At 39.8% G+C, this 25,991-nt stretch overlaps 1 protein-coding gene across 2 annotated transcripts in view; it reads right to left on the bottom strand.

Moving 5' to 3' along the window:
* The window catches only part of Wasf3 (WASP family member 3), a 121,073-nt gene that overhangs the window by 36,633 nt on the left and 58,449 nt on the right, over nucleotides 1–25,991 (bottom strand). For both annotated transcript variants that reach the window (XM_004854817.4, XM_004854818.4), the window contains exon 3: nucleotides 3,649–3,791. In XM_004854817.4, coding sequence (XP_004854874.1) covers nucleotides 3,649–3,781 — 133 coding nt within the window. In that variant the 5' untranslated portion in view covers nucleotides 3,782–3,791. The remainder of the gene's footprint in view (nucleotides 1–3,648; nucleotides 3,792–25,991) is intronic.

The following is a 25,991-nucleotide window of genomic DNA, read 5'->3' as shown; positions in this document are numbered from 1 at the left end:
ATTTTAACAGTTTATGTTGGTTTTCATCACTTGTACTTTGTGGCAAAAGATAGTCCAGTCACAAAAACAAGAGACTAAAGCATTCTTTCAAAAGTATAAAAAACAAACATTTTTACCCTTTAATAATTTATAAGGAATCTTCCTGTAATTAAATGAATTTATATATTTTATTAATAACCATTACCAAGAATCAGTTGTAATTAGCTTAGATTCCAGAAGAAATGTTTTATAATACATTTTAAGTAATTTCAAGTTACTTTCTCATTAGCCAATGATTACAGGTCTAGTACAATAATTAATAATAATGCAGCAAAATTGTTTTAAAGAAATACTCATCTGCAGTGTTTCTTCTTCAAAATACATGAACCTACTTGAGTTTCTTTAAAAAAAAAAAATCTTCCTGTCCCCGAGGGTACTGCTATGTGCAATTTCATGGAGGATTTTCTGGTTATTAAGAGTTTCTGAAAAATTTAACTGTGAAAACCTGTCACCATAAATGTCACCTAAACTAAACAGAAAAGGAGTGGGAAGAAGTGAGAAAACAAGATCATGATATACTGGTAAATGTTAAAAGTTAGGCAAAAATAGTGCAACTTCAAAAAAGCTTGGAAGGAAAAAGCATTTGCATGTGCACTTGAGTTCAAAAAAATACACTATTCCTTGGGTATTGAATACTAACATTCAAAATTAGTTGTTTTCTTTTTTTTCTTTTTTTTTTGGTACCAGGGATTGAACTTGGGAACTTGTGCTTGCGAGGCAGGCAACAGAACCACTGAGCTAAATCCCTGGCCCAACATTCAAAATTAGAATAACAAAGTCTTTTTTATGCTTGTATCTGCCTTCAGTATACCCATACAAATAGATGGTATATGTAATAATTAGTTTATTTGTTGTATTGATTAGCTTTCTTGCTGTTGGGACAGAATGCCTGACATACACAACTTAAAGGAGGAAGCGGTATGTCTGTATGTTTCAGAGGCTTCATTCAGTTCATGGCTGGCTTGTTCTAAGGCAGGAAAATCATGGCGGAAGGGCATGGTGGGAAAAGGTACTCAGTTCATGGCAGCCAAGAAGGAGTACACAGGGGAAGTGTGCGAGAGACACACAGCCTCCAAAGGTAAGCCCCCAGTGACTCATCTCCTTCAAGGTGCACATTCAGCTATGAGAATCAGTGGGTTAATCCAGTGATGAGTATAACCCTTATGATCCAATCATCTGTTCAGGAATCTCTTAAACTAGTCAAGGTGACAATTAAGATTAACTGGCACAAGTCCAACCATTGTCAACTTGACAGTCACATCTTAAACCAAACTTAATCTCCAAATAAACACATTAACAAGGTCATAATTCTACCTACTATACAACAAAAAGCACAACAATTCCTTCCACAAAGTCTCAACAGTTCTAGCATTGCTCAAAAGCCCACATCCAAAGTCTAAAACCAAACTACTTAATGCTATGATACAACAGCACACAGAAAACATTCCCATTCCAACAGGGAGGAATAAGAAGATAGAAAAAAATTAGACCAAAGTAAGCCCAAAACCGACAAGGGCAAACATTAAGTTTTGTAATTCCATCTGTGGCATCTAGGGCACATGGTGGTAAGATGTGAGTTCCAGAGGGCTTGGGCAGCCCCACATCTACGATCTCACTAGCTGTAACTCACATGGCTTCTTTTTTTTTTTTTTTTTTTTGGTACTGGGGATTTAACTCGGGTCCTTGCGCTTGCAAGGGAGGTAGTGGAACCACTGAGGTAAATCCCCGGCCCTCACATGGCTTCTTTCTTATACTCCACTTACTACCTACATCCTTCTTTAGCAGACAATCCCACATTCCTCCTATCTCTGACTTCTTAGGGTCTTCACTGTGCCTTTGCCTTCATTCCCAAAGCTTCACAAATCCCCCTTAGGGGCACACTGCCTGGCCTTCCAGGGCTCCTTCTGAAATCTGGATTGAAGCCTTCATGACTTGCATTCTGTATACTTAAGAAACAGCATCATGTGAACCATGCCAAGGTCTGTCACTGGTATGAGCAGTAACCAAGCCCCAGTGGACCGTGGCTACAGTGGCTTCTGAGTGCTTGGACAGTTGAGCACAATGACATGAATACAGTAGAGGACCTAGGAGGTGTCTCTTCTCAAATTTACACCCTTGACCTTGCAATCAGTAGGGTTTTGTTGATTTCTGAGAGATCCACAAGGCATCTTTATCTCTTGTCCTGATGCAAAGTATTTTGTTTCTTTTTAATGGTACTAATCTCTTCAACAACTACACCTTCTTTGGTCCCAACTTTACGCATTTCTTTTGGGGGCTAAAATTTAAGTGTTCCAAATCTTCTTGCTTTGCTCTTTGCTCCTGATTCTCATTATAAATATGGCTAAAAGCAGCCATGCCACAATCTGAACACTGAACTGACTTGAAATTTTCTCTACCAAATCAATTAGTCTGCCACCTTTATAGTCAGCCTCACACAAAGGCTTAGGACACAGAGGTGTAGACAAAAGGTTTTGCTAGAATGTAACACACATGGACTTTATTCAGAATCTTCATTCCCAAGTGAAACCCCAGGAGGCTGGCTTTTAATCAGCCCCAACCAGAAGCACTCCTCAGACTCTGCTCACAGCATTCTAGGCTTTCTCCAGCTTGATTCTCCACACTTCTCCAACCACTCCCACAAACCAGTTAGTTCCAAAGGCTGCTGAACCACATGGTCAGGTGCAGTCATAGCAATGACCCACCTTTGGGACCAATTTTCGGTACTGGTTGGCTTTCCTGTTGTTAGAACAAACAGCATAAAGGTAGAAATGGTTCATTTAGCTCACAGCTTCAGAGGCTTCAGTCCATGACTGGCTGGTACCAAGGCAGGAACATGGAGGCTAAAGGGCATGTTAGAGCAAAGTTGCTCACTTCACAGCAGCCAAGAAGCAGAGCACAAGAAGAAAGCATCAGAGAGATGCACCCTCCAAAGGCATGCCCCTCAGGACCTACTGCCTCCAAACAGCACATTCAACTACGAATATCAGCAGGTAATCCAAGGGTAAGTATAGCAGCCCCATGATCCAATCACCTCTCCAGGAGTCCCTTAAACTAGTCAAATTGACAACCACTCAATTAACTCAAGATTAACCGAAACATTTGTTGACTTTAATACAGAAGCCAGTAACTGGATTTTAACTTTTAGTTGGTTAAAATCAGCAAATCTTACTACTTTTTAGCTTTATTCTGTGACTCATTTGTCAAACAACAAATATTTACTGAGCAACTACTATGTACCAGACATATAATAGATTTACCTAGTTTTCAATCTATTACATCTGTAAGAAAATAATTTGTACTCTTCAAGTTTAACGTAACAATTGACAATTTTTTTTAAATACTACCAATTATCTTCAGTTTGAAAAGTTTTAAAAAATTAATACTACTTTAAATTTACATATGTCTTGTCTAATAATTCCTGATCTGGTCATATCAGCATTCTATCTTCACTAAACATCACAAACCCAGTATGATACATATGTTAGCTACAGCCTGGGAAATATAGAAGGAGAAAAGTTCTTTCCTTTAAGCTGAAATCACATAACTGTTAAAATCCATTTGGTAAGATGAAGATAAAATGTCACTAAACAAAACAAAAAGGTGACTTACTGAGACTGCTTAGCTGGCGTATGATTGCGGAAAGAGTACTATTGGTTACACACTCAAGTTCACTGGTAATTCCTTCGGGTAGAGCTCCCCGGCACAAGTGCCGGGGTTCAATGTTCCTCTTCACTAAAGGCATGGCTCACGATCTGAAAATGAAAAAGGTGTTTTTTAAAACCTCATATTCACATTTTAACAATCTACAGTTTCAGTTTCCTCGAAAATCAACTCTTCCCCACAAATTCTCATCATCCTATTATAGACAGCTAAGTTAGGTAGAAATATTATAGACAATCAGACAGGGCTGGGCCCTTGAAAGAGTCAGCAAAAAGGTGAACTCACATTACAACCATGGCCAGAGATGCATCTGTTGGAGACCAGGCCTCGAGATAAAGACATAATGACCAGGCCTACATACTTCCCCAAAGGACAAGATAAGTGGTAACACCCAGCCTAATGAAGTCTAGATGGACAACCGTCACCTGGACAGGTGACCAAGACCTCTGGACCCATCATTTCCTAGGAAAAGTCTTTGTCCTTTCCATGCACACTTCTTACATGACTTGTTCCCCCACTGGATCACTATTACCTAAGTGTTTATACTTATAACCTTATTGGTTGTTCATAGCTTTAACCCACAATGCACCCACATGGTTTTTGCTTTATAAAACTTCCCCTGAAAAGTGGGGTCCTTGGCTACCCACTTATGGGCCCTGTCATGCCTCTCTGGAGCTGTATCTTTCCCCTTCAATAAATACTCCCTACTATTAACCTCTGTTGTTCCTAGAATTCATTCTTCAATTTTAGAGAACATGAACTCAGTGTATAAGACATCTAACAGGCTCCCTTACATAATATTTGGAGGTCCTAATATCATTTCCTATATCGATGCTATCATTCCTACTTGACAAAACCAGCTAAAATGCAACGAACGTCTCATTTTTCCAACGAATTTCATGGATTTTAGATGTACAATTAGTACAATCTTTTATAGAAAAAAATATGATCAAGTTTTCTAGCTAACCTTTCTAGCTACGCCTTGAAAAGGAATACATTCATTTTTACCTCCTATTTCACTGAAATGATTGCAGAAAGAAAAGGTTAGAAGTCCAAAAGGACAACTATATTTTGATGTTGAATATCCCCTAAAGGCCTATTCATTAAAGCCTTGTCCCTAGGATGTTGCTTTTGGGAGATGGTAGAACCTTTAACGGGTAGAGCCTGGTGAAAGGTCCTGAGGCCATTGGACAGCTACCCTGGAAAAGGATTTGGGGACTCCAGTCCCTCCTCGTGATGAAGTGAGTGGTTTTCTCCACCATGTACTTCTGCTGGTCCTATCTAAGGCTCAGAGCCACAGGGCCAACCAATCACGGGGTAGAATCTACAAACAGGGAGCCAAAATAAACTTTTTTTCTTTGTAAATTGATTATCTCAGGTATTTTGTTATACTGATGAGAAGCAGACTAATGTAAACACTAAGAGCAGAATGTGGAAACAGTAACAAAACTGTATATAAAATATAACCAGGTTATGAGACAGAAAAGGCTACACCCAGACTGCCTGTGGGAAGTAAGCCTACCTGAGCTTCAGAACATACCCACCAGAGTACTCCCTACCAGAGGTTCAGGCATAGGAAAACCAGGTATCTGTGAAACAACAATGGAGCAAAAAAAGCAAACAGGAGGAATGGCTTTTAAAATCCATTTAGCCTTGTCTAAGCTAAGTACACTCCTGAGGTAATATCCCTGAGGTATCACGTCTGCACCATTTCATATTCCCATCAGCCCTGTATGAAGGTTCCACTTTTCTCACATCATCAACAATTATTACTGTTTTTGTTTATTTTGTTACTGTCATCCTGTTGGGCTTGAAGTGCTATCTCTATTTTGATTTGCACTTCTCTAATGACTAATGATATTAACCATATTTGTTTGTTTATTGATCTTAAGCTTTTCATCACTTAAAGATGTTATTATTTTACAGCTGGAGAACAAAAGCAAATTAGGATAAAATCTTCCAGAAAATAAGGAAAATACAAATGATTTATATTTTGTTTGTTAAGAGATGACCATCAACCCAATTCTACAGTTACACTTGTAATATAATGAATGTATCCATGTAATATTCAAAGACAAAATAAAGAACCAACTGTCAAAAAAAACCTATTTAAGAATCCCTTCTCTTTCCTGGGCTGCCTTTCCTCCACCCCACCCAGCATGCTTTACACTTTAGATAAGGGGGATCAAAGAATCTCCATTTGGGTCACTAAACAGAGCCAAGGGGAGGGGAAGGAAATGCACTGAACACAGAAGCATTAAATCAAATACTATACAGACTGGCTTTACTCCTCACCTAAAAAGACTTCAACATTCTTCCTGGGGAATGCTTGAAAAGACCCATAGACACTGACAGTAGGGAAGGGGGAGTAGGGGAGAGGGCTTCTCTCTCTCTACAAAAACTGCCACTCAGGTCACCCTACAGTAACACCTGTCAATTATCCCCCCATGCACACAATATATAAGCAGCTTTCAGTGCCTTGGATTTAAATAAGGAGACAATCAAGCCAGGAAGGATGTCCCCAATATCATAGTATTCCCTTTGCCCTCTCTCCTCAAAAAGTATTATAAATAAAATCAAATCACAACTTTCTGCTTAAGGAGGTATACAGAGTTTCAAACCCACTGCTCAAACAGCAACCTACTCCTGGTACAACACTAGAAAATGTGGCTGGAATATATTACTTGTAGGAACAGAAACACAGAAAGGCCCAATACTTGGATGCCTCCCCTCTTTTGGCAGTGAAACTGCTGTAGATAGCTAAGTTAGCTGGACATACAATAGGCAGTTAAGACAGGACCAGGCCCTCCAGGGACCCAATATGGAAGACAACTGAGGCCCATTTACTGAAGGCCAGGATTTAAAAAAGAGGAACTACTACACTCACATACTTCTCCTAGAGATAAACAGCAGTGAGTGATATTCTAAATAGGCATCAAACATCACCTTGGGTGGGGGACCAAACCCTCCCTAGCCCATTCCTTCCTGGAGATCCGGTTCATTCTATGTACACTTGCTACATGACTTGCTTCCCCATTTGATCCCCATTTAATCAATATTACCTGAGTGACTATACTTGTAATCCTACTGCTTGATTCTAATTTTGTCCCACTTCATGATTTCCCATTGGATCAATATTACCTAAGAAACTATACTTTTATTCTTATAGTGGACTATAGTTTTGTCCCACCCTGAATCCACCTCACCTCATGGCTTTGCTCAAAACACCCTGGAGAAAAGGGATTGGTGGGCAACCCACTTTCTGGGTGTCTCCTCCTGTCCCTCTCAAACAGGAGCTGTCTTTTTCTAAAAAAAAAAATATATATATATTGGTACCAGGAATCACTCAGGGCCTCGAGCTTGCCAGGCAGATGCTGTGCCACTGAGTTACATTCCTGGCCCATATTCCCTACTCTTAGCCTCCATTGTTCCTAGAATTCATTCTTCGATTTTGGAGAACACAAACTTAGCATTTTGGATATCTAGCAGGTTGGAAGTTATAATATTTCCCTTACATTATTTGGAGGCCGTATATCATATGCCCTATATCATTTCGTGGTCTTCCACTGAGATAATTGGACAACGATGAGAGTTTGCTTTTGTTTCATAGATTCTGGCTCTTTTTCATAGCTTCTGGCTTTTTGTCTCATACATTCTGGCTTTTGTTTCATAGATTATGGACTGTGGCTTGTTTACGTATAAATTTTGCATCTTATGTCTTAAATTTTGTATCTTATGTCTTGCAATTGTATATGCCTTGAGTTTTTCTTCTATGCATTGTCTTTTGTTAAAATTACATTTTATTCCTGTTTTGTACATGTTGTATTTGGACCTAGATGCTGAAGTTGCTGCATTTACTAGCATTTCTTGTTTTGTCAGACAACAGTGTTAGGGAAAAGGCAGTGTTAGAGGACCTTAATGGTAACTACAAGTAAACTTAGAAAATGCTGTAGAATGGGCCTTTTTAGGAAATCTAGTTTATATTTAAGAAATATACATGCAAATAAATCACAGGACCCCATCCATCAGTTAAAAGACAATAGGTTGGTGGCTGTTCTTCTGACTTGGAGGACAGGTTGCACTGAAATGTTCCAGTTCAATCCTTACCTATACTCTAGAGAAAATGTTGGGCCTGTTCTGCCTCAGTTTCCTTTCTGGTTTGATCTTCAACTCAGGAGCAAGTTGTCTCAGTAACTCACCATATGAGAGGAAAATATCTCCTTTCCTGGTCTCATTTCTGATCTTTCCCTGTCACTTTACACTTCCCTTACAGAGGCATGTAACGTTCAGAAAAAGGATCTCTAAAATTGCCCCAACCTTTTCCAACTAAGAACCTTTAAGTTGAGACCAAAGAAAATGAGCATTTTGTTAATACCAAAGACAGGGAAGTCATCTGATGAGGAACGCACTGTGGGTTTTTTTTGTTGTTTGTTTGTTTGGTCCGGGGGCAGGGGGGGATCCAACTCGGGACCACTGAGGAACACATTGTTTAGGGAGAACCCCAACCTTCTCTCTCTCTTCCCTTCTAGGTCTGGTTTCCATCATTCATGTGTGTAGGGGAGGAAAACACCTTCACCAGTAAGTTGTGGATTTTAAAACCTTTACTATAAACTTGTAAAATTCTATGTAATGGGGAGGGGGGAGGCAGCTTAAGCTTTTATTTGGACTTTAATTTAGAAACTCCCCCTAAGCTTTTCTCCAATACACTGGGAATTAACTTTGGAACCACCGTGTAGTAAGACTGCCCCTCTCTCCAGGAAGTCAACCTGAGGTAGCTTGCAACAGTCTGCCTTTCATGGAGGAAAACAGCAGTCAGCTAGCAACTCACACTTTTTTTTTTTACTTTAAAGAAAGAATATATTTGAACCACATAAACAAACCAAAAGGTAGTACACAGGAAAAAATAACGTAACAATTTATGTAAGTACCTAACATGAGCATGCTCTTACATCTAAAACAAAAAAGAAAGTGACACTGGTACTATATATATATATATATATATATATATATATATATATATATATATATTTGACAAGTGTGCATTAAAGAAATCTCTAACATAAAACATTTAAAATGTGGAAAATACTTTTTCAAGATACAAGAAATAACTGTTAAGGTAGGCACATCCACAATTCTTATAAAAACATGCTTGCAAAGATAAAATTCATCTGACTACTCATTTCTCAGATGTACAAAAGCTATGAAGTTGTTAATCACTGGATACCGCCTTTTGTTTTTGCACTGTTTTGGGTTTCAACTCTGATAGGTATAAATTCTGGCTTATACAACTACTGCTACTTTCCAGTCTGTTAGCAACTTACACTCGAGTTTTTCATATGCTAACTAGAATAAAAAAGGATTTTAGTCAGCCTTTTTCTTTTCGTGTGCTCAGGGGAAACTGATAAATGCGCCTTTACTAACACGTGGATTGTGGCTGCTAGGTGATGGCTATAAGTTTAACTTGTGAAGCTTCAGAGACACGGATTTTAGATTACACCTTCAATAAAGCATAGCCTTGTCTTGCTGCTAAGGAAGTTTGCCTAGGTGATTAGGTAAATAGCACAGGTGTCTCGGAGGCTTCTTCATGGGTGAAATCCCTCCCAGCCATGTGTTTGCTTCTAGAGGTGATCTCCTTTGCAGGATGGAAAGTGCTGCCCTTTGATCTACCTGCTTCAATCTCTCGCAAAGAATTAGAAAACAATAGTTTATAGCTCTTGGTTACTGGTTTTGCTAACAATGCTTCCTTCTTTAAACATGATCCTTACAGCTGAAATCAACTGTAACTTGTGCTTTTAAAAACACCTACCTACCAGAGGTTTCCTGGAAAAGATAAGATCATTAGCTGGTAAAAGGATAGATAATCCAGTCTGATTTTATCTTCTGCAGCTCTAGATGGTAGCCACGTACCTTGGATTGGAATCAACTTGGGGGATGCCTCCAGGTCCTAGGAATCATTTCGATTAATCATTTAGATTAACAGAGTGATAACTTATCACAATATAGTAAGTCCCTAACTTACAAACATTCCAGTTGCAAATCACAGCTACCTAAGATTCACTTTGTTGGATACAAACAAATCCAACTTACTAACATTCTCCTGCAATGGAAGTTATTCATAAGTTGGGGACTTACTGTAAAATAAACTAGAAAAATAGAACTCCTCATAAAGGAAACAAAGAAAAATCATTAATAAGCTTAATAAAAGCAAAGTATAGGAAAGAAAAATACTCAAAACTAATCACCAGGAACCCATTCCATGAGAACTACAAGGAAATCTAGCAATAACAACAATATATCCATAAAGAAAGACAGAGGGATAAATGGAGGGAAGCAAGGGAGTGACAGAAGCTCTACTGACCCCAAACACATGATATAACCCTGAACTTGCAACAGTCTGTTTTCAAGAATGTTCTAAGCATTTATCATCTAATTTTTCAAAAGAAGTCTTCACAAGAACTTAGGTTTAGCATGTTTGGCAGCTGTGTTAGCATTACGTCACTGTGACAAAATGCCTGGAGAAGCAACTTGAAAGGAGGAAAGGTTTATTTTGGTTCATGGTTTCAGAGCATGTGGTAAGGCAGAATATCATAGTGGAAGAACATGGCAGAGGAAACTGCTCAACTTATGCTGGCTAAGAGGTAAAGGTGGAGGAAGAGGAGGGGCTGGGGTCTCAGTATCACTTTCAATAGAAGACCCCAATGACTTAACTTCCTTCCTCCTCCTGACTGTTCCACTACCTCCTACTACCACAATGGGCTGGGAACCAAGCCTTCAAAACATGGGCTTCCGGGGGACATTCTAGATCTAAACTACAGCAGGGGCTAAAAGCTGACTATGTGCACAATAGTCTCCTCTTTCACATTCCATATTTATTTAGGATTAGACATCTGCTCTTTCCTACTTTTAAACCTCTAATACGGCAAGAATCATGTCAGTATAGGATCTCCCCAGTCACTATTCATATTTATTTAAACCTACAACTGTTCAAATATACAGAATCCTAATCACCCAAACTTAGGTCCCAATAACATGTCTAGAACATATGCAAAGTGAGTTAAATACTTTCCTATTTTCTCCTGAGCTGAGTGGCTCCCCAGTATCAAATACATTTGTCATTTCAGTACATCTGGGGGCTTGCTAAGGCTATCTCCCACATACGAAATGTTTGTCCCTGTCATTCATCCCTACAAGACTGCTCAGCATGCTGCCCCACCCTACGCCTGCCAAAGGCCTTCAGTTCCACACGTGAGACAACTTCTTCTCAGTCTCAGTGGACTGCTGGCTGAACACTACAGTAGCACTGGAAGCTGAGGTTGGTACACAATGCAAACTGCTTCAAGTGCTGACCTTGACGCTGATATGTTATTAGGGGAACAAATGATAACATTTACTTCCTTATAGATGTACCGAGTCTTTTATTTTCTTTTCTCAAAAACTGTGATATCTAGGCCCTGCTGGCTGTGGAGGGCCTGCCCTTACTGGGGCTACCCATTCCTAGAGGCTGTAAGAATTGAGCAAGGTGTTCAAATGCAGACCAACCAATTGGAGCCCACACCCTCATCACCCCCCTTTCTGGGATGTCACATTCTAGGTCACTATTTACTTGCCCTAATCACCCCATGGTAGGGCGCAGACAGCCCCTATGGCTTAGAGCCCACTAAAACTAGCCAATCTTAAGGCTGCTTGCCTTACTTTACCCCCTCCTTCCCACAGAAACACAACTGAAGCTCTTTCTTACAGGTCTCCCTACCCTCCGCCTTACAACTGATCTGGTGCTTGCCCATCTGGCCTCCCATGGCAGAGCATGCTCCTGCTGTTGGAACGCCTTCCAATGGCAGCATCTCCTGATCTGTTGGCCATATTATATCTCAAATTTTCTATAACTACAATTTAAAACAACAGGGAAGTCTGAGGAATATTCAGAAGAGGCAACATGTCAGTATTTTCTTCATTTCCCCACTTACTCTTCCAAGAACGCTGCAGGAGTCTCTGTGCCTGATAACAGGAAGACTGAGTCTCCCAAGGTAAACTGCAAGCTGCCTCAATTTAGAGACTGAATCTGTGGATGTCATGTTCCCCACAATGTCATGAATAGTCCTTAACACAACGTGCCTGCTGATTGTATATAGCCATACATACTCCCTCTCTTGGGGCACTTTATTTCAATGTTCCTCTATTTCACTGCTGAATCATCCCCAGCCTTCATTTCTCACTATCATTAATGCCTTCATTTGGCGCTCCTATTTTTGTCTAAATTAAAAAGACAAGAGACAGGCCATATGGCTTGTCTATAATTTTAGAAAAAGGGTTTCACAGCTCCTTTTAAAAGTTCTAATCACCTAGAAATGTTTTTTAATGGCTTTTCAATTTCATATGAAATACTCTTACATATGTATTTTTTCCCAGACAGCTCTTAGTTTCTGACACCAATTCAGTTTTGAATGAACTGAAAAACAAGAAAGAGGTAAAGGAAAAGCATTGAGTCAATCATCACTCTTGAAAATGCTTGGCAAATGTAAAAACAAACATAATGGACCGATCCTGTTGTCACCAATGGAATACTTAAGCATGCCTCTCCATTCCTTTACTGGAAGAACTAAGATCTGTCCAGATTATTATTCCAAGTCAGTTTACATGCTAAGGATGAAACAGAGATTGCTAATGAAATGTTTAAGGATTATTAGAGGTTAGGCTGTAGTTTGTCCCCACTTTTCTAAAGGAAATTTGCTGAGAAACAACTTTCCTCACAAAACTAATTTCAGACCCAGCTGTAACTGGACCAGGATTTTTTTCCCTAGGACTTTGGAAATGGGATCACCTCATTCAGCTTGTCCTAGCTGCTCTCTTTAATGGGGAAGACAAATAACTCCCAGTACATGAAACGGATCAATAAAGTTAGTCTGCAGCAAGAAATCAGAAGACAGATAAACAGGAAGTAGGGAAAAGTTCAAATAATTCCTATTCTGTTGTTTTGAAAATATTTTAATATGTATTCTAATTGGTTTCATTTACATTACTAGTTTCTTAGTTCAATGAAACGAAAGTTTTGTGCTGTTTCTTCTTTGTAAGAATCTTTTTTGTCTATGACTTGTACTCTACGTAAATACTTTGAAGATAATGATACACAGTGTATTAACTATTTTATTCTATTAGTTTGTTATGAAATTTTTTCCATAAAAAATTATTTTTAAACGACTAATGGAATAACTGAAAAGCTGGCAAAGACGAGAAAAATAAGGACTGCTGAGGGATATGATGAATCTCCCTGAGGTCTATCTTGAGGATGGTAGGCCAGGAAAGAATGCTCCTCCTCAACTCAACATTCTTCCTTCTCCCTTCAGGAGAGAGGTAAGGCTTGTGGTGCAGTTTTTACTCTTCTGGCTTCTGTGGTTCCCACTCTATCTCCTTCCACACAGATGGTTCACAACGCCGAACCTCTGATCCCACCTTGGCATCTGTTCTAGACCCAGACTAATGTTAAGTGTCCACAGGAATAGCCTGGAAAACAGGGGGTGAGACAAGGATATGAAACTTTCCCTTACACCATTCTGCAAGTGAGGAGATGTTATCCTAACCAACAGACGGAGCCTAGTTAGTTCCTGGCGAAGGTCATGGTTCAGGTGCTAAAATTCCACTAGTGGTGATTTGACAACGTGCAATGGAGGTGTGTGCCACAGTGAGTGCAACAGTGCAGACTCTCCAAAGATTCAGAAGGTGAAAGACCTACAAAAACAGCAGAGTCGGCTGGTAACTGCTAAATGGCACACATGCCAGCAAAAGGACAATGAGAGACTGAAAGTTCTAAGTAAGCAGTAGTAAATGAGTGTGAGCATCACAGGGCCTATAAGAATGGCTACAAAGTGGTCCTATCAGGACCATTATTGGAAGAGCAGAAACACAGAGCAGCATGGGCTAAAGATCCAACCGTGAGAGAGCTGGCAAGGTCTGCACACTCAGCCAAAGTAGGTATAGCATGCTAGTCCGGACCCTGTTAGAGAAAAGCTGGCATCCTGAAGACTAGAATGGGGACCTCTAGATGGATGGTGAATCCCTACAATCTCCACCAGGACCCTCTGTGCTTGCTTTTGGCTGAGGTGGAAAACTCCTGCAGAGGCCTCTTCCCAGCAAGGCCACAGGCACACCTTACAGGACTGCACACATCTCCTGCTGGAGGCCATACTGAGAACCTGGATAAGTCCCAGTATAACCTAGCCTCAGAGGTGCTGGGCCTGATAAGAAAGAAGAGATCAATCAACATCATACTGACTAGACAGAACACCACATGGTGACTGGTGTGTTGGAACCTTGGTGAGTCACAATGGCGGACGATAAACCCTATAAGATTCAGGGTTTGGCAACTATAGTGAGTTTCTGAGTAGTCAGGGTCATGTTGGAATAGTCCCTCCTAAGTGAGACAAATTGCTGCATCTTGCATCCCCTACCAGCAGGAAAGAATCCTAGTGCTTGTTAGGTTGAGGTCTGAGGGCAACAGAGAGGCAGTACTGCAATGACTCAAATTGGGTGACACAGCAGCTGCCAGTTGTGAGTGTGACCTGAAGCAAGACAGACATCAGGCCTAGGCTGTGGTACAGGCAGCCCAGCTATTCAGGCCACACGACCCAGCAGACCCCTGATAGCACCTGTGGTTAAAAAAAAAAGGTGCAGTAGGGAGTTGGTGGCAAGAAAAAAGAATGCATGTCCCTGAGACACTACCGTTGCTCCAGAGTTACAGGTCCTTTGAAAAGAGCTGGTGGTGTTTTACCAGACCCTGGTAGAAACATGAAATAGCAAGGCACCAAGTATTCAAGGCTCCCCAGAATAAGCTGAGTTCCGTCAGTCAAGTTATTAATTCAACCCAGCAGCAGTGCTCCATGAGACAAAAATGGGGCAGTCATGCAATCAACTCAGAGCAGAACGAGAGAGCACAAATGGCTGGCACAGGCAGGAAGCCTACACCTCCAAATCACTTAGCAGAGCTGCAGTGTCCCTCACTGCCTGGCACCTGGGGGGAACAGGCAGACTCACACAGACCCACGCATCCAGCTGAAGGAGGAAGGAAAGGCCAAGCCTCATTTTCAGATGGGTCAGTTCAGCATGTAGGTGCCAACTGAAAACAGACTGTGGTTTTGATACAACACCATTCAATATGGCCCTGAAGGCAGTGGGGAAGAAACACTTCCCAGCAGGTGGAGGTGTAGGAACTAACCAGTTTAAGGGTTTTGTTCCTGAGATGTAGCCTGAGCTAAAAATATGTATGGATACCTGGGCAGAATAAACAGTCTGCTTATATGACCAGGGAACTGTTAGCTGAGAGAAAAAGAGGTCCAGATAAAGGCATCTGGTAAGAATTTGGAGAAGGAAGAGTGTAAAGACTGCTATATTATAATTTAACCTTACTGGAAATACCTCACCCCGCAAAGAATCTGAACACAAGTATACAAAATGTGCCAACCATTAGTACCCCAAGAGCTGATCTGATGGATTCCCACATATCACTGTACCTGATCCACTTTACAGAAGAGATTTGGGAGCGGTCCTGTGCTATGGGTCGGTTAAGTGATTCCAAAGGCCCATGTGTTAAAGACCCATCTCCGCAATTCCTATTAGCTACCTTTTTATTTTGCTCTTTCTTTTGCTCTTTATTATAATTTATACTTTTATTTATAATTTGCTCTTTACTTATAATTTGGGTCCCTCAATTCTCATAGAAGAGAAACTACTTCACAAACCTGTATGCCTTTAAATTTGAGAACTCAAGAAACAGATTTCTAGATAGTACGTATGAATTACCAAAACTAAACTGAGAAGATTTTAAAACGCCTGAATAATTCAATAATAGGCAAGGAAACTGAAACAGTAATAAAAACCTACCAACTAAGAAAAGTCCAGGTCTGGATGGATTCACCTTTGAATTCCAAGAAAACTTCAGGGAAGACCTAACACTGATACTCCTCAAGCTGTTTAAGGAAATTGAAAGGGAAGGAGTATTCATAAAGTTATTCCTGGAGGCTACTATCACCCTTATTCCAAAACTAGATAAGGATACAACAAAAAAAGAGAACTATAGACCAATCTCTTTAATAAATATGGACACAAAATTCCTCAAAAACAGCCCAATTGCCCATCAACTGGAGACTGGATAAAGAAAATGTGTTTTTTTTATATAACATGGAGTACTACTCAGCCATTAAGAATGAGAAATTAGAGACATTTATAGCTAAATGGATGCACATTGAGGCCATACTCTTAAGTGAAATAAATAGGACAGGCATATATAAGTACTGAACAGTTTCTCTGGTGTGAGAAACTGAAAGTGTAAATAAAGATCAAATGGCATAAAAGATGTGAAATAGGAAGAAAAGGTCCAAAGAGGAAGGGAAAGTGGGAAAGGGTGGGGAAAGGAAAGAAGTGAATGGAATTAATATGAGAAAAGGAAAAAATGGAAACAAAGTCTTTGTAAATAGGGAGTGGTGGAGGGGTCAAATGGAGGGCAGGGGAATGGGGAAAAAATAAGAACAAAGATATATTATGCAAAGGTACAAATTTCCAATGATGAATGTCATTATATTGTATACCTAAAATGGACCAATAAAATTTTCAAAATTTCTCAAAAACATACTGGTAAACAGAATGCAACAAATCATCAAAAAGACCATACATGGGCTGGGGATTTAGCTCAGTGGTTCCGCCACCTGCTGTATAAGCGCAAGTTCTGGAGTTCTATCCTGGTACCAAAAAAAAAAAAAAAACATACATCATAATCAAGTAGGCGTCATTCCAGAGATACAAGGATGGTTCAATATACACAAATCAATACATGCAATACCTGTATATCATATAAATAGAAGCAAGGACAAAAATCACATGATAATATTAATAGATGCAGAAAAGGCCTCTGACAAAATCTAACATCATTTCATGATAAAAACAATGAAGAAAATAGGTATAGAAGGACCTTGCCTCAACCTGATTAAAAGCCATTCAGGACAAACCTACTGCCAACATCATATTAAATAGGAAAAAACTGAATGCTTTCTCTCTAAAATCAGGAATAAGACAAGGATATCTGAGGAATGACAGGAGTCCTCAAACAATGAACCAAGCACTCTCTAAACAGAGACTAATTTTATTATGTGTAAAAAATCTTTTTTTTTCAAAAGATTATGTATTTGATTGACTCATAAATCTATTTAGGAAAGGAATATCTAACTTTATATTTTTTCTACTTCAGTAATTTAAGTGAAATAAATAGGGCACACATGTGTAAATGCTGAATCGTTTCTATGGTGTGAAAAAATGAAAGTGTAAATGAGGACCAAAACGTATAATAGATATTGTGAAATAGGAAGAAAATGCTCAAAGGGGAAGGGGAACGAGGGAGGGGGGTCAGGAGAAAGGAAAGGAGGGAAAGAAAAAATGAGGAAAAAAAAAAAAACAGAAAGAAAGCTTTTGTAAATAGTAGAGAATTACTGTAGTTCTGTTACTGGGTGCTAATAACTTTTGCTTAGAGACCTGATATCTAGAATTTTCATATTTTAGCACTCCTTCCTTAGATGTGTACTTCTTCCTTTCATGATTTTTATGTAAACATTGCTGTCTATTTTCTCAGGCTTTACCCTCAATCAGCAAGTCCTTCTTGTTTTATTATAACTGGAATAATAATTAACATGACAGCAATTATACACCAGCTCCTGGTTCAGCTAAATCTTAGGAAGGTCTTTTTACCTACATCTCAGAGTGAGGCCATCTCAGAATCTGTGATTCTCTTTCTCATGGCGACTGAACTCTGCCTTACTGTTTTTCCCTGTCTTGGGGGCATGAGAGTTTCTGCCCTTGTGCAACAGAACCAAACTTTTGCTTTGCACCAGTGACAGAGCACAGGGCTAAGAGGTTGTCTTGCTTTTGCTACCACCCTTTGCCCAGAAGCAGAGGAATTTACTGGCTAAGGGGAGGAGAAAAGAGGTTTCCAAGTCCTCTATAAGAGCAGACCATTGCTAGGTCCTAGGGTTTGTTGCTCTCCCAGCAATTTTTGTGTCACAAAAGAAAAGGCTCTGGGAAAACAGACTTGACATAATAATACCTGATCTCCTTCCTGCAGGACTGCACCACCAAAGAATCTCTGTCTAGTCTCCAGGAATGACCCTATAAGCATCCAGCCTAGTGGAGGCCTGAAGAAAAGAGCCTGTGAGGTCGAATTCCTCTATATCTGGGGTTACTAGTTAGTCTGAATTGTATGCATTATTAGCCCACATTTCATCTTTAAGAATTCATTAGTACTAAGCCAGGTATGGTTATGCATTCCCGTAATCCCAGCACTCTGAGAAGCTGAGGCAGGAAGATCACAAGTTTGAGCCCAGCCTGGGCAATTAGCGAGATCCTGTCTCAAAGCTTAAAAAAAAAAAAAAAAGAAAGAAAAAAGAAAAAAAGCCAGTGCAGTGGCACATGCCTGTAATCCCAGAACCCGGGAGGCTAAGGTAGGAGGACTGATGTGAGTTTGAGGCCAGTCTGGGCTACACAGTAAGTTAAAGGTGAGCCTGAACTACATAGCAAGACCCTGTCTCAAAAAACCACACTAAATAAATAAATAAATAATTTTTTAAGGATTGGGGATTTGGCTCAGTGTGAAGCCCCTGGGTTCAATTCTCAGAACTGGAAAATAAAAAATAAAAAATTTTCTAAAATTTCAGCTGATCTTTTCTTCTGTGGTGGTGATCTGTTCCTCCTGTGGTCTGCTACAGATGAAACAGTCCAAATGTCGTGTCTCTCCTCAGGAGGGCTTATCATTTGGGGAATTTAGAACTGTTATTACTTTGTAGGTATATGGCCTTTTCCCCTTTCTTTCAATGAAGCAACATTCTCTCACAAATTTTTACATCCTAATTGTAAGAGAAACACTGTGCCAGGCACTGTAAGAACAAAATTAACATGTGAGTTATTTCTTCAAGACTTGAAATTACTAACTATATTCACAAAGGAGAAAAAAACAGCAAACTTGTATATCTGATGAGTGAGCATTGAGTACACTCTAAGATTCATCTGTGCAGACTCCAAAGTGAGCAACCTGGAAAAATAGGAATCCCACTACTAGCTTAGCATAGTTATCTACAGTTTTCATCTGTAGAACATACTGCAATGGGTTGTATAAATCAAACTGAAACCTGCAATTGTGATCTTTCCCCAGTGCATACTGCCACAGCAGAGAGGGCTGATGGGGTCTCAGTAATTTAACTTAAGTCCTTATTACATACTTTAAACTCCTATTTCTAATAGGGCTAGAGGAGTGTACATGATTGCATGGGTGGATTTTGTGATGGCTTCTTTCTCCACTATGCATCGATAAAGACCACCCTGCAAGTTTTGAGAGTGTCCACAGTTTGCAGAACCTGGCAGTGTTAATGATTCTGTCTTTTCTCTTACTGATACGCTAGTAACCTTTGTTCTGATTGCTGTGTGCCACCAATTAGTGTCTTATATGGCAAAGCTAAATCAGGCAACACAGACTACATTATACTCAGAACTAAACGTGCACATTCTGTAGATGTTTGGTTTTTAAATACATTTGCTTATGTTCATCTCAGAATAAAAGTGATCCACACTGAAGTGGTGTTGTACCAATGCCCATACAGAATATGGTGTCACGATGGACCCGAACTCTTCTTCTGCCTCTTCATCTCACTGTGCCTTTTCTGTTTTGAAGGGCAAGGGCTATGTCTCCTACTTCAGTTTCATGGCACCCCGCATGGAGTCAAGTGCCTACTGACATTTCCCAGAAGACTGTCACTAAATTACACTGCATTCTCACAGGAAAAAAAAAAAAATCTGCGCTTCCTGAACTCCCAATCTGCTAAATTACCCTCCATAGCCACACTGCCTTACCTCCTCTTTAAATTTACACTTTAGAGAAAAGTTGTGATTTTGGGGAGAAGGGGAGAAGAAAGACCACATGAAATTAGAACACTTCATTAGGATAAAGGTTTACCTTTGCTATTTGAAATGAAGTAAGTTTCTGCAGGATGAGAGAAAGAAAGGTTCCATGAAACAATGCTTAATTAGGAACTGGGGGACCGGGGTTCTAATCCCAGTTCCACCACTAAGACTGTATGACCCAGTGCAAGTCTCTTAATAAGAGTGGGTCTGTTTCCCTTCCTGGAAACCAGATATCCCCTTGTTTCTTCTAAGTTCGATATTTAGCTGGCTTTCAGAAACTACCATACTGGATACACTTACCCTCCAAACACTGCACTTTCACTGGGCTCTAGCTGACAAAAATAAAAAGAATCAATACACAAAAACAATAAGACAAAATCCCTTTCCATAGTGAGTTAATGGTTTAGTGAGAGAGACAGATTCATAAGTAAAGTTAAAATATAGTGTGACAAGCACTATATTAAAGATATTTCTTCTACTCAGACATTAATACACAACTAAAAAGTCTGAACTCAGTGGTGGATGGGCTGGGGGTGGGAGATGGACTAGAAGGTCAGGGATGAACTACATTGCTAACCAATCCCTGTAGCACCATACCTAGACAGGAAAGCTGCTGAACAAACACTAGAGCAGTGGTGGCGAACCTTTTGGAACTTCCGATAACAAACAGCTAGCAGCTGCATTCGTGCCATAGGTTCACCACCACTGCGCTAGTGGGTAGAAGGATACAATTTCTGTTCAAGTTTTAGAAGTAGTATTCCACTTTTTTTTTTAATAGCTGCTCTCTGCTACATAATACAGCCTACACAACTAAATAAGCATGGAGGGGCAGATTTATGTCTGTGCAATTACATACTGACAAATCTGAAAAACCTTTGTCAAGTATCTTCTTATAGAGGACATTCTGGCATTAAAAGAGCTAATTTATGTTTAGCCCCAAAATGGCACCTAACGATACTTTGGGTGAAGCTAATATCTGCTTCCAACTGAAAAGATGAACATTCAGTGTCCAGGTTGAGATTTCTTATCACAGTTTTCACCACAGGCTCTTGGCTTGTGGGAAGAAACCTCAAAGCAAGTAAGAATGAAGAAAACCCATGTACATCCTGAATGGGCATAGCAGAGAAGCAAGTCGGGGCTTGGTAAAGAACTACTAGGCAGAGATCAATCCTTTTGCCCCCTTGTCCTTCTTTCTCTGTGTGCTGGGGAAGGGGAAAGGAGCTCAGAGAAAGGATTCTGCTCCATTTGTTTCTATGTATCTATGTCTAAACTGATCTTAATGCTCTGAGTTATATCTGCTACCATGGATAATCAGGATCCAGGACATATTCCTAGGTTCTCGTGCGCAATGAACAAAGAATTGGATGTGGCACACGATGGTAAGGAAAAAGCAGCAAAGTACACATGCACAGAACAGTTCCCAAAGCTCTGCATGTGGATGTCTCTGGGGTACTCGAGCAGGTTTTCAATAAGATGGTCTAGACCTGATATCAACCTGAGGCAGGGGACCCCAGCACTGCCACTTCAACCCCTATGTGGTAGTTCTCATGGGTCTCCTTGAGATGTAGATAACATTAAATGGACACAGACAGCATGAAAAACTTGTTATCGTAGCTTTCCTCAAGATAGCCTGCCCTGTGTCCCTCAGGGTGTACTTTTTCCTCTTTTAGCCCAAGCTCAACTCTGCAGAGCCAGTTTCTCTCTCACTCTTCACTTCTACTTTTTCAAATACACTCTGTCATCGCTTTTTTGACTCATTTCATTCAATTCTTTGTTCGAGATAAGAACCTGGAATCCAACTTCAGAAGGAGACATGAGCATCACAAAACCTGGTAACATTTATTTGGCGAGCCACTTTTAAAAGGAGCTACCCAAGAGTCAGAATGGTGGTGCACTCCTATAATCCCAGTATTTAAAAGGCTGAGGCAGGAAGACTACTGCTCCAAGTTTGAGACTAGCCTGGGCTATACAGTGAGTTCAAGGCCAGCCTGGACTACATAGCAAGACACTGTCTCAAAAAAAAAAAGGAGCCACCTGGTAACACAGTGGTCCCACTCCCAGGAACAAAATCTATCTTAATCACCTCTTTGCTGCTGGGAAGCAATGCCTGACACCCACAACTTAAAGGAGGAGAGATTTATTTTAGTTCATGTTTACAATCCATGGTCACCTGGCTTCAAGGAAGGACTGTATGGCAGAGGAGAAGCTACTCACACCATGGCAGACTGGAAGCAGAGTGAGTCAAGGGAGGGGGCAAGAAGGGAGATACAACTTCTGGGTCATGTTCATAATGATCTGCCTCTTCCAACCAGGCTCCATCTCCTAACAGCAAATCAGCCCTAGTACCCTCATAATTTAATCATTCTCCAAAGCCCTGCTTATGAGCACATAAGGCTCTTGGGGATATGTAGCTATAAACAACTGTCAAGCATTTTATATATACTAACCCACTTAATTCTTACAAAATGAGACAGAAATCACCAATATTTCCATTTTACAGGGAAAAATCTGAAACACCAATAGTCAAAGGAACTTGCCCAACACTACATAGTCAAACCCAAGCAAACCAGAATCAGAGTCCATGCTGTTCCCTACTACATCAAAGATCTCCATTAAAAGAAAAGTAACACGGAGAGTTAAAACAAAGCAAAACGAAACAAATATTCAAGTGCACATCTGAAATGAAACAACTGAGAAGGGAGAAAATAAGTAACTACAAAGATACACCAGGCAAATGTTAATTGGACAAGTCAAGCAGTTAATATAAGACACAACAGAAACTCAAAGGTGAAAAGCAATAAAACAGAGGAAAGACACATTTCATATCGTTATGTTAAAAATTCAATTCAAAATGATAATCGTAAATCTCGTATCCTCTTTGTAGAAGACATACTTTTCTCAGAAACCAATAAACAGAAAATCAGATTTGAGTAATACTATTAACAAGTTTTAATTTATAGCTATTTTTAAATGTTGTACATAAATACGACAATGCACACTCTTAAAAATGCAGAGAAAAGTTATAAAAAAAAGATCATAAATTAGGTAAGATTAAAAAAAAGTTAACGAGTTGCAAAGAGCTGAAATAACACAGTAAGCATAATGTAATTAAGTGAAAACTAAACAACATTTAAACTGGGATGTTGGCAAGTTGTCTACAGCACTGCAATTACTGAATCAGAATTCCTGTTCTGGCCATGACAAGTACCCTTTGGGGAGTTTTGGGACAGGACTGAACTTCTTGTGCTCTGAACTGCTTCTGGGAACACCCAGCTTGTTGATTCAGCATGGTTGTGGGCAGGGAAGGCTCACTTTAGGGAGGATTGTTGTCGGAAGAGTATAAAAAGGAGAACAGGAGGGAAGGATTTCAGCTGATCTTCCTTGGAAGCACTTCATTGTGGCGGATTTTCCTCAGAGGAGCATCCTGCTGTTCTCTTCAGAGGAGCTCTGGTCTTCACCTTCACCTCAGGCATCGTCTCCTGGCTTTTGGCACAGATTCTTCAGCTCCCAGGCACTGACCTTTCAGCCTGCCAGCTCAGACTCTTTAGTTTCTAGCACAGATTCTTTGACCTCCCAGCACAGACCCTTCTGTCTTCCATCGTGGATCCTTTGGCCTCCTGATGTGGACTCCTAAGGGACACTGCTGTGGGCTCCAGGCCTTAAGCTGGATCCTTCAGATCTCTATTGCACGGACACACCTTTTGCACTGTTCTACAATCGACTCTGTGGGTGGCCACTGTAGGCCAATGTTGTAAATTTCTGTGTCCTGCATTAAATCGGATTCGGAGCATGTGCAGTCTTTTAAGGAGCCTTGCCCCAGCCCTGCATTCTTTGTAAGCACTAATACAAGCCCCTTAAGAGATTTACTTATGTACAGGTAGCCAAGAAGTTGGCACCGATAAAAGAGAATACAAATCAAACATCCTGACAAAGGAGAAGAAAAGAAGAAAGAGAACGGCAAAGACTGATTTTCTTTTTTATAAAGGGGAGGAGATTAAAGAAAGTACCAACAATAAGAAAAAAATAATACCATATCACATCCAAGAATTTTATCTGAGGTAAAAAGAAAAGAATACTAATAAAATGGAAAATGCAAATCATATATCCGATAAAAGTCTTATCTATAAGACTTTTCAAAACACAATAATAAAACTATCAAACTTTTAATGAGCAAGATTTGAATACTTTGCCAAAGAAGTTACACAGATGGCAAATAAGCACATGAAAGATGCCCAACATCCTCAGTCATTAATGAGACGTAAATCAAAGCCACAAGATATATTGCATATCTATTAGAAGAGCTAACTATTGAAAGACTGACCATATCAAGTTGTTATAGCTTGTGTCTAGATGTCTCCCCAAAGCCTCATGCTATTGTAGGTGGGGTTTTTTTCTGAGGTGGCTGAATCTCGAGTGTGATAGATTCATGGTGCAATGCTAGTTTGAGGGCACTAGGATTAAGGGTGTGAGTGCTACTCACTCTAAGTAGCTTGATAAGATATAAGGGATAGAAAGACCTGTGGTTGCTCCTTGTTGCTTTTGCTACTGTGTGGGTACCATGAACTGTTTCTCTTCTGTGATACCCCTCTGCCATGTGCCACTCGCTTTGCCTTGGAGCCAGGCAATTATGGACTGAAACCACTCAAATTGTGAGTTAAATAAACCCTTTCCCCTTTAATTTTGGGTGTCAGGTATTCTGTCTCACCACCAAGAGAAAAGTAACTAAGGCACAAGTGTTGGTGAGGATATGGAAAAAGTAGAACTCTTACATGCCACTCAATCGAATGTAAAATCATTTAGCCACTTTGAGACTGGCAGTTTCTTAAAATGTTAAACATACATTTACCACCTGACCTAGTCATTCTACTCCTAAGAATTTACCCAAGAGAAATAAAAGCACATGTCCACATGAGGACTTGTGCTTGAACATTCATGCAGCTTTATTTGTAATACTAAAAAGTAGAAACACCTCGAATACTCATCAACAGATGAGAGAGTAAACAAACTATAGTATGCCCACACAATGGACTTACATTCAGCAAGAACGGGGAAGGAACAATTGACATATGCAACAACAGGGATGAATCTCAAAATAATTATACTGAACGAAAACCAGGCAGAGAAAGGGTACTCACTGTATGATTCCATTTATATGACATTTTGCAAACTATAGTGAAAGAAAACAGATCAATAGTCAACAGATCAATAGTATGAAGACAAGAAAGGAAGGAGGGATTACTAAAGGCCCTGGGGAAACTTATTGGTAACAGTATGCTCATTATCTCAAATGCAGTGATGGTTTCATGGGTGTATACACACTTCAAAATTTTCCAAATGGTACATTTTAAATAAGCATAGTTGGTTGTAAGTTAACTATGCCTTAATAAAACCATTTTACAAAAGTAGAACAGAGGAGGTATAGAAGAGAATAAGACAAACCGGGAGATGACTAAACATTCATTTAATGTTTACATTTACACATTAACATGAAAATCAAGTAACAATGAGTCTATTCTTAGCCACAGACACAGGACAGAACATCATGACACAAGAAAACAAGACGTGAAAGATAAATTCAGCAATTAGGCACATCTCCAAAACACTCACAAAAGGACAAAGTTCAGAGGCATGACAGGAACAGCAAAGAAGAAACGCTAACTAAATTCTTCCCAAAAAAGTTTTCTGCCCCTTCACTTTCAATATGTTTATCCCATCATTCTTGCCACTTTTTGCAGCACTTCTAGAAGTCCTCTTTCTTGAGGACTTTATGAGGTGTGATAAAAAAAATGCAACTCATGCTGCTGTCCAGAGAATTCCCTCATCTGAGGAGTTTGTTCCTCCAACCTAGCCAGAACGTATAGTTTTCAAACAGACACCAGGTAGCTCTTCTTCAAAAGGGCTGGAAATCAAGCACATCATGAGGCAAGTACATGGCATAGCAAGCACAAGTCTCAGATTGTTAGAGAGCTAGAAAAGGGTTGAGTCATTTAAGACCATGAAAAACCTCAAGTCCTCATTTAAAATACAAAAACAATAAAATCTGTCTGGTTATCTCAAAGACTGTGATGAGCTCAAAGAGCTGAAGGCCCCACACAAACTATGAAGTACAACACAAATACCAGATAGCACTCACACTAAAAAATCAATATCTGCCTTACTAATTAAAAATCCAACTACCTCCTTTTTCACATGAATTGGACAGCAAGAGGAAGAAGATATTTATCAGCACTACAATCAGTCTGTAATTACAGCAAGATGTATATGAAAAGCTAATAAGTGGTTCACTACTTTATTACTTATAATGTACAATAAATATTTGTTAAATTAATGCTCTTTTAAATAAAAAAAATCATTAGCTCCTTAAT

This window comes from Heterocephalus glaber, unplaced genomic scaffold (genome assembly GCF_053883595.1).
Source record: "Heterocephalus glaber isolate CG9 unplaced genomic scaffold, H.glaber_assembly_v1.0 deba00001719, whole genome shotgun sequence".
Taxonomy (NCBI): domain Eukaryota; kingdom Metazoa; phylum Chordata; class Mammalia; order Rodentia; family Bathyergidae; genus Heterocephalus; species Heterocephalus glaber.
The sequence above is the reverse complement of the archived record's forward strand: the minus strand, read 5'-3'. Positions and strand labels throughout refer to the sequence as shown.